This window comes from Pygoscelis adeliae, unplaced genomic scaffold (genome assembly GCF_000699105.1).
Source record: "Pygoscelis adeliae isolate BGI_AS28 unplaced genomic scaffold, ASM69910v1 Scaffold38, whole genome shotgun sequence".
Taxonomy (NCBI): domain Eukaryota; kingdom Metazoa; phylum Chordata; class Aves; order Sphenisciformes; family Spheniscidae; genus Pygoscelis; species Pygoscelis adeliae.
The window spans coordinates 11,360,954-11,371,075 of NW_008825614.1; the positions used below are offsets into that span (position 1 = coordinate 11,360,954).

At 39.0% G+C, this 10,122-nt stretch overlaps 1 protein-coding gene across 1 annotated transcript in view; it reads right to left on the reverse strand.

Moving 5' to 3' along the window:
• The window catches only part of CAPRIN2 (caprin family member 2), a 34,024-nt gene that overhangs the window by 11,767 nt on the left and 12,135 nt on the right, over window positions 1–10,122 (reverse strand). Inside the window, exons 7-11 of the mRNA XM_009332904.1 lie at window positions 9,820–9,863; window positions 7,536–8,381; window positions 1,888–1,975; window positions 1,110–1,165; window positions 362–463 (exon numbers count right to left, since the gene is read on the reverse strand). Coding sequence (XP_009331179.1) covers window positions 362–463; window positions 1,110–1,165; window positions 1,888–1,975; window positions 7,536–8,381; window positions 9,820–9,863 — 1,136 coding nt within the window. The remainder of the gene's footprint in view (window positions 1–361; window positions 464–1,109; window positions 1,166–1,887; window positions 1,976–7,535; window positions 8,382–9,819; window positions 9,864–10,122) is intronic.

Consider the following 10,122-nt stretch of genomic DNA (forward strand, 5'->3'; position numbering starts at 1 on the left):
CCCAATTTATGCATCCTCTATGTTGTCATTAGAGGGAGTATTCTACACTGTAACCAAAGCAAATATTTATGCTGCTATGTTCCCACAAGAATATGCACCACACTTTCCAGCCCGCAGTTTTCATCCCACACCCTTCCCATTTCAAGGGGCAGATGTTTGCTTTGCATTCATGCAGCATTAGGAAGACTTTTCTAACCATCTTTAAGTATTCCAGATTGTAGGCTATACTGTTGCTGTTACTTGCATTCCATCCCTGATGTTGTTCAAGAATAGTTATTCAGGAGAGGCCCCACCACAGCTTTCTGTTAGGGCTGGCTATCACACAGATCTTTGAATGCCAGTGAACTGCAGGGTCTATTACCTGTGGTGTCACCAAGTCTTCAGTTTCAGAGCCAGAAAGAGTCTGCTCAGCAGATGCTAGGGAAGTATTTGAACCATGCAGTGTCACGGACGAAGCAGCAGCCTTGCAAGAAGAGAAAACTGAGATAAGGTTTCGAAAAATTATCTTAAGTGTTTGGTTTCACTGAAAATAACACTCTGGGTATTTCCAAGTAAACCTCAGAACGAGGCAGGAGCTGAAGTGCTTTGGCCAGTTAGTCTAAGTTTCTTCCGAATTCTTGTTAGTGGCAAGGAAACCCACTTAAAAGCCAAAGCAGCAAGACATACAAGCACAGTAAGTGAATTTAAGGTTCACTTAACCATGGTTGCCAAAGCTTGAAGATACTGTATCTTTGGCATAAGTGAGGATCTCAAAGATGAAGACATGCACTACCTAGGAAAGCAGCAGCATGTTCTCCTGCACACAACTATTAGCTATGACTTGAATCTATGGGTTAAATATTCAAACTAGTGCAGCATGTCTTCAACATACTGTTTTACTTTAAGAAATTTCAAACATTTGTTGCTGCTTTTCAAGCAGAAGAGCAGCCAGCTTTGTCAGCATTTGAGTGATCTTAGACTTGTAAGCTACTAAGTTATATGAAATTTGTTACAAAACTGCTGACAAGGAGAAAAACAATTAAAGTACTAAGTCTATTCTAGTGAATAACCTCTGTATCATTCCTTAGCTACAGCTCTGCCTCTTCAGAGCAGTCCCAACTTCAACTTACTTGAAGGGGCTGTTGAAGAAAATCACTCTGACTTGGCAGTTTCTGTTCTTTTGAAGCTGTAAAAGAAAAGAATGTGTTAAGCAAAATTTACTTTTAAATTCAAACACTACATATAGTTTCAGTGTGCAGTTCTACTTTTTGAAAACATTTGGTGTATGAAGATGCACACTATTTTTAGTGTATGCACTGCAAATATTTATTTAGCATCAGTAAACTACACCCAATCGAAAACTTCACTTCTTTGTAAAAGAGGACAGGTAATGTCAATAATAGAAATATTTCTACCACAATAGAGATACCCACTTTCCAGATTAAAAGAAACAATTAAATATTTAATAAACTGGGTAATTGTGTTTTACAGCCCAAGAGCCACCCAAACAATTATTTAACATGGTCCATTGTAGAAAGTTCCAATTTTCTGAACTTAGCTAGATAACTGCTCTTTATCCTGAGCTCATTCACAGCCTGTGTCTATATACACCACATCTAGACAAGTTTGTTACACAGATACACCATGTCAATTCTGCAGCTAGGTTCAGATGCACATGCCAGCCAGTGATTACACAAGCATTCCATTTCCAGGCAGATGCACCAACTTAAGCCACCTCCAGCAACAAATAAGCAGGTAAGTGGCTCAAGATGCCTTTTTTAATCAGACATTGGTATTCTTTATAATTAGACAAGCTGTCTTCACCACACCTACTGACATACAGCTCAAGCAAACCCTGTTAGTGTTTGCAAAAGCTTACATATGATTTACACTTACAGTATTACCTACCTACAGGACTACTTGCTGGAGTAACTGAAGGTGGTTGGGATGAACCAATGGCACTTGGTGAAGCTTTATCAAAATCCAGAATGGACTCCTTTTGAAAAGATGATCGGTTGGGAGAAAAAAGTTAAACTCTAGATACAAATGAAACATTCTCATTTGACAAGTTGCTGTTAGTTAATTAGAGCTAGATTCATTCATTCAGTGCAAACACACGTTGTCAGCACTGTTTTCCCTAACTCAGTAGGAATTGGAGCTTTGTGCTACAACAGCAGAGAAAAACATACTTGCATGAAGTTGTAAGTCCCTTGTATCTGAGTCATCAGATCCTGAAGTTTTTCCCTTCTCAACACTGGATCTTTTGGAAGAGTTGAAGTAGAGCAAAATTCTGCAGCTGGCTGATGTACAGGTTTAGGCACCTAATAAAGAAAAGATATTACATCTAATACCAGAAGCGAGACAAGCTGCCTTATTCAATATACTTCGAGCAACCTATAGGTGTCAGACACCATGGGCCAAGGAATTCTGTGCTGTTATTGATGTTTCCTGAATCAAGCTTTCACTTCGTTAAAAAGATCAGCTTACTGTTGCCACAACTACTTAAGCCACAGAATTAATTCACTTCATGCTGCACATTTGACTGTAAGAAACTGAAGACAATAAGTTGCCTGCATTTAGCACAAAATTAGGCATCTCCATCCAAGGAAATCCACATATTTAAGTTGAAGGCCAGCACAAACTTAAAAATCAAAGCTGTATCACTCAAGGTTTAAAACATACTTCCTCCCAGTAAAGCCCATGTCAGTAAGTGCAAATCTTATTAGGATGGCATTTCCAGATGTTCTGAAGAAACTGCACCTAAGATACATTGCAAGCACATTACTCAGGATTAGACCAAAGTGCTTCCACTAACTAGCCAGATACTCTCAATGCACCAGCTCCTGCAGAAAGTATTACATTAAACCTTTCAAAGTTCGGCATGAAAAATACACCTGTGCTCCCACACAGGAGCCTAACTTTGTAGCTAAATAAGGACTTCTGCAGGGCCTTATTACTCCTTGATTGTTTCAGATGGTCCCTTAACAGTTCATCACAACCAGTTCTCACTTCACTTTTAAAAGAGGGAAATGGCTTATGAGAGAATAGGCAAGTCTAAGGTATTAAAAAAATCATGATAGCAAACTCCTTAAATAGCAGAAGCCCTGATATTTACAGAGTGACAATAATATTAGACTGTCTAGATAGTCTAACATGTCTTTTGAAAGCAGCTTGGGGAAGAGGTAGGCTTGTTATAAGTATTTTAAAACCATAATTTTTAGTGATTCTCTAAAGCTTTGCTGTTCTTATGCTTGTCTATGCAGCTAGAGGGAGGCAAATCTGAAGACATTAAGTAGTTGCATTACTTCAACTGGCCCAAACATTGAGACACACAGGAACATGTGAAAGCCTTTACTTTCCTACAGTACAAACATTTGTCTTTCTAATAGGAGGTTACTACTTCAATACACTGTATAGCAGTATAGTTGAGTATGTGTACTAAGTCATTAGAAGACTATATGCCAGAAGGGTATATGTGTCACAACATTTAATTGTCACACTAAATTCAAAACAAATTGAAGTGCTCTTTGTCCAGTTTTAGGACAACAAGACCAAATATACTCTTGCATTTCCTCTTCAACAGTTATCTGAAACTAATCACTAGCACTTGCAGAAATTCCAATAGCATGCACAGGGAAGAAGCTTGCAGGGTTTAGTGAGCTTCACAATGTACATAATCCATGTACATGCAGCACATCATTAACTCTGGAGGACTCAATTTCTAATACCTATGTGGCCCACACAACTGCTACTTGTTGAGCTGTGAGAAGTTTTACTTTATTCTAGAGCTAGAAGGGTGCACCTTTGTACTACTCTATCTTAATTAGAATTTCTGATGCACAAGCACTACCTTAACTACTGACTATGCAAGTTTATATTGCTGTAGTTTCCAATAATGAAGAGAAACTAAAGCTATTAAGGATCTAAGCGCAGGACAAAAGATACAGTTGAATAAAGTTAAATCTCAGCAAGTTATAGATTAAGTTACTAGGAATCTGAATCTTCCTGTCCATCACTTTATTAGCCCTCACTTACAAGCAGACTTAATCTTAAAACACTTGCTGTCATGGTAAATTCATTATGGGTCAAACTGATTAATGCTTCTATTACCCTCTTCCTCCTCACTACAGTTTACTGAGACACAAGTACACTACCAAACCAGTTCTGTATGTTCACAAATGGGTAACAGCTTTTCACCTTTAAGTCACCTAACCAGGTCAAGTCTGGCAGTGTCTGAAGCTATTAAGATTGTCCACTAGCTATGCAAGTTAGACTTGTACATTAAACAAACAAGTAAAGACAGCCTCAAGAGCATGGAAGCAGAAGAGACTGCAGTGTTTCACTTGTGGTTACAAAGATCATACAATCTTCTGTATGCTTTTACAATTCGTTAGTCTTGATCTCCTTCCTCAGCTCATACTCTGTGCATTATGCTGGCAGCATTCTTTACTTCAACTAGAAGAGCAAGCATACAGGGTTACAGGAATATTAGGGCTTTAAGCCAGGATTGAAACATTGAGACTCTCCATTCTGTAGAAGTTATTTTCTGGTTCCTGCATATATTAACATACACCAGCCAGAAGTAGCTATAGCAACGTTACCTCATATTGATTTGCTGTTTTGCTGGTACTTAGGTGTTCCAAACTAAAATATTCAAGTGCAATACAGAGCATACATGAAACAGCATCAGAAAGTTAAAGTATTTCAGGTTTTATGCCTTTATAAAAGAGATGCTTTGAAAAAGAGCAGGTACTTGACATCCTTAAGATAGTTTTAAACCAAGTTTTCTTTCTAGCCTACAGTTAGATGCTGTTTCTGGAAGTCATTACAAGCTGGTAGCAGATTCTGAGTTTAGTAACCTGTTAGGCCAGCTCACACCGAACTTATGCAGGCTGAGATCACTTAACACTAGTGATTCAAGCAACATTCAGGTTAGTTTTACACAGCACTGATAAGTTTAGGGTCTAATTTGTTATAGTAATGTTTCTGAAACCAGCTTCAACACTACTTACACATTCACATAAACTGTTTCAACATGTATCCAGAGAACTGACTAAAAATGGAGTTGAAAAACCTATAATTTGTTTTAGGACCTGTTAAGCCATTGCAAATAAACCAATGTAAAGGCACACTGACCACTTTGGAATTTTACTAGTCAAAGTGCCAAAATACTTGTTACTCCTGTTAAAGTTTGATTTTTTTTTTTAGAGACTGAAGGCCTACTTATAACACTAACATACATTTTAACCACCTCATATACTAGCAAAACTCCATCCTATGATACAGGACCTGTGGAGTACTAAATGAGCTGGAATGGTGATATCAAGCTGTAATCACAGTGATAACCAGCTATGCCATGTAGATATACAATTAACATTTGCTTTCTACTCAGAGCAACATTCACAGCAGGTACGAATTAAATGGCACTGGATGACAGCAAAAGCCAAACTGTTTTGCTTTCAAATAGCAGGCCAAAAATTCAGCTCTAACCAAGTTTGCTGGTCCACAGGTTGCACAAACACTTAGAGTAACAGTTTAACAGGCTTGCACATCAGGTCACTCTGCTGCCTTAGGCCCAACTTCTTAGGTATTGCACCATATAGTACATTAAGTTAAATAAGCATATTTTAAGATCTTGAAACTGAGCAGTTTATTAAAAGATCTCAGAGCTCTAACAGTCATTTCAGGGAGTAAAGAAAGGTTAATTTCAGCTCCAGAAAGCAGCAGTGACATAGGCCTTTTATCTACCATGCCTAGGTCCCTGCACAAGGTCATTTATAGGTTCTCCATGGGAGTGAAATGGATCCAGCTGTAGCACTGCATTGCCTCTTCTTTCTTCATATAAGCAAAGGCAAGACAAGTTTCATTATCCAAAAAGTTTAAAATATTATTTTATTTGTTCTTTATATGCACCTCAAATCAAATGAAGACATTTATTTTTTAAAAAGTTATGGAAACTAGCTAGGTTGACAGTACACTATTTTTTACTCATTCAATATACTTTTGATATTAGGGTTTGTCAATAGCTACTAAGCAAAAATATAGCCAGCTGGTGTTTCACTATGGTCTACTATGTAAATCAAAGTTTGAATAAAAATATGCGTTGTTTACTTCATTCAGTAATCCAGCTTTAAGCAACATTCGATTTAGCTTAATTTGGCTGACTTGCACACCTGCACATTACTCTGAAGATTCCTAGACAGTTTGCAAGTTCCTCCAACTGACTGGAGACCCTCCTTTTTCCTTACTGCATCAAAGTTTTGTCCACCACTTAAGCCATCCATCTTTCCATCCTACACAAAAAAATAAGAGCCCCATCTCATTAGGAAGCATCTTGCATTTAAACTTTAAGTTAATCTGACACCAGAAATTCCAGGGCATCTTAAAGTGCTTGAGACTATTCCAATATGATATGATAGTTTCAGTTACAGTAATACTATGCATAGCTGGGTGCACAACACCTACTTGTGCTCAGAGCTACTTAGCGTGAGGCAACCAGGTTTTGTACCTGTACCACCACCACCAGTGGACACAAGATTCTACCCAGCTTGAGTGTAAAGATGAGTCAAGTTGAAACACCTTAATCCCATTTTGTTACCCAGTGCTGCATGTTACCTACTCTTTTAATTTCATGTTCAAGCTTCTGTTTGCGCTCCCGCCTCTAGGCACAAAAATTTTTCTGTTATGCCAAGTTTACTGACAAGATTTAAGCTTAATCATTTGCTATGAATAATACGGAATGAATTGACTTCTACTTTCTTGCAGAAACAAGGTAGTAGTGCTAACAAGATTGTGTACAAGAAAATTGCTCAATTCCCCGTATTTTCTCCCTGAAGTCTAACTCTAAATTAAATACTGCTCTTAATGATGTAACTGAACTCCGCTTTGCCTACCATCTTACCTAGTTTCACAGTATCAGAATCATTACTACCCAAGCATAGGTGAGACAGAAGGTAATGTAACCAGAGGCTAGCAGCCTGCTCAGGTGTAAGCCCTGCAATAACTTTTATTTTACATTTCTAAAACAAACTATGCTATTGTTAGACTCTCCAGGACAGCAGTATGGCTTATGCATTCATCTGGAAATACATATTTAAGCCCCTGTACAGTTGGTATTGCTTGATCTAGATATCAGATCTCTCTTGAATCAGCAGCTATTTTAATCAAAAGCCTAAAAAATGACTGAAGTGCTATTTGCATGCAGCCACAGACAAAGTATTTGATCCCTGGATGAGTCATACCTGCTTTGTACTGGTAACAGTGGACAGAGCCAATAGCTGGGGATGAACTAAGTTAATTCTTCTGTCTTACACATAAAGCAGTGATTCAAGGCTCAAACACAGCAATACTGTGTTGATGTAAAGCAAAGCAGAGCATCTTGCTATTCATATGTAAAGTTTAATTGCCAGAATTATTTCCCCCAAGAAAGAATGAAATAGGAGTCTAAATATAGGCCTACAAAGTGCACCTTATAAAGCCTCTGCTAATAGGTAGTTTTAGTCCAATACACTAGTGTGAAAAGCTTATGACAGGTAATACTACATATGCCAACTCACTTCTTTGGGTTCCATATCAAACTTCTTTGGCCCCATCTGCTCCTTTGGCCCAACACTTGCAGCTCCCCAGGACTTCGGAGGGTTCTGTAACTGCTGTGACGACACTTGCTGCTGCCTGTCAGCTTTTTCCCAAGCCTCTCGAGTCTCCTGCTTCTTTTGTTCTGGCTCCTCCCTAACATGTGCAGCCCAAGCCTTCACAGGCTCTTGCTTCTTTTGCTCTGGCTCTTCCCTAATGGGCATTTCCCATGATTTCACAGGCTCTGGCTTCTTTTGTTCTGGTTGCTCCCTAGTTTGGGTTACCCAAGGTTTTGGAGATTCCTGCTTTTGCTCTGGTTCTTCCTTAACTTTTGTCACCCAAGGTTTTGGGGACTCCTGCTTTTTCTGGTCCTGCTCTTCCCTAACTTTTGCTACCCATGGCTTAGGTGATTCCTGTTTCTTCTGGTCCTGCTCTTCCCTAACCTTTGCTACCCAAGGTTTGGGGGACTCCTGCTCCTCTCGGACACGTGCTACCCAGGCCTTTGGAGCTTCTTGCTTCTTCTGTTCTTCCTCTTCAACACGGGTCTCCCAGGGCTTTGTAGACTCACGCTTCTGTTCCTCTTCTTTAGCACGAACTTCCCAAGGCTTTGGAGAATCTGGTCTTTTTGGTTCTTGCTGCCTAACACGAGCTTCCCAAGGCTTTAAGGTCTCTTGTTTCTGCTTCTGTTCATGCTCTTCAATATCAACAAGCATTTCCCAGGATTTTGGAGGTTCTTGCTTTCTAGCACACTCAGCTTCCCAAGATTTGGGCTCTTCTGGCTTCTTCTTGACAGAGTATTCTGCTTCAGGCAAATAACGCCTGTTGAGAAACTATATAGACCAAAGAAACTTAATGGCTCCCAAGAAAACATTTCGCTACTACAGTTCAGGTCAGTTAAGTTAGGTCACCCAGCTAACGAAAATTTCTGACTAAAAGCAGAGCCTAGACAGTTTAAGCAGTAGCCATAGAAACTATGTGGACAGCCATGGCTTTATCCTACAACACTGCAGACTAGCTTTGCTTGGCATGCCACAGATGCATGAAACAGTCCTGAACAGCACAAGCAAAACATATTGAGCTGAATGAATCGATTACCCTTACTCTCAATGCTAACTGATGTTCCTAGGCAGCAACAATATCAAGTTCAGCTGTGATTTTTATAGTTAGCTCTCCTCCTAAGCATCTAAAATGCTGTGGGGTACTATATTAGTAGATATTCTGCTAAGTGTAGCAGCACCATCTCCCCCAAATCTTTGACCCTTTGGAATTCCAATAACCAAGTATAATCATGATTCTTAATGAAGTTTAAATACTAAAAAGTCACCAGATTCTCAGATTTAGTACCACTGGGCTTCAACTCCAGGCTGTGTTTACTGTCAATAAGTCTGAGAGTTCAATGAAGATGCCCTAAAGTTTTCCCGAGTTACTACTTTGTCATAAACAGGAAGTAAATATACCAAGCAAAGAATGTACAGGGCTGAGATTTCTCTGACAAGTCACCAAAAAAGCTTTAGTCAGGTAACAGTGTTACCAGTAGGTTACAAAAACTTGTTCTAGAGTACACCCTCTAGTGGGATACCTGGGAAATAGGGATTCAGTGTTTTAAGAACCAGTATTTCCACTTACAAAAGGACAGCCCTCCCCACATTTTGAACCAAGTCTAATGGTTTTTATGCTATTGCTAGTTGAAGCATAAGTTAAGTACTTGAAGCATAAGTTAAGTACTTAACAAATAGCTAAGTACTCAACTTAACTCAGGAGTCTTAAGTGCTGTTGAAACAGGTCTACACACCCCCATGCACACAAGTCTGTCTTGGGATCCCTACTTTTCTGACATATCAGAGCAAGACCTACATCATTCTCAACCCCACCAATATCAAGTCTACTGCAATAAGCTTAGCTTTCAGAGACAGCTTTAGTAGATGTGTATTTTCTCTATCCCGTAGTACACAAGATCAGTGTTTCTCCACTCTAAAGGCTGATGCTTTGGTTTGTTCAGGAAAGTGCCAGAGTTACTACTTTATAGTATAAAGTACTATACTGCTTCATGGAATCCCACCCCATTTATCCCAAAATACCCAAGAGAAGCCATGAATTTGGGGTTCGAAATAGAAATGCAGCCAAGTCTTTAATGCTTCCTACATAAAGCAACACCTAAGTTGCTGTTCAGGCTCCCTTTTTAAGTTTAAAAAAGGGCTGCAGAAGTGCATTTATGTTTCTGATAAATTACAATACTAAAGGAAAGCAGTTAGCAGTGGAGCATCTTACCTCCTGTGGCTGTATTTCAGACTTCATAAGCTCCATAATGGATTCTAGAGAAAGGATGTTAATTTGTTTCAACTGATCAAACAGAAAGGCAGACCAAACAGTAGCAAGTCTTTAATTCTGTTTAAATAGTAGTGCCAATTCCTAGACCAGATATTCTGAAAGCTCAGCTTGTCCTTCAACATGTGATTTTTAGACAAGCTTTTACTTTCTGTTTCGGTTTTACATTCACAGAAGTTTAGAGTTAAGCAAGAAACATTTTGTAGTACCTACAATTTGGTTATTGTAATATGTAGCATTCCCTAC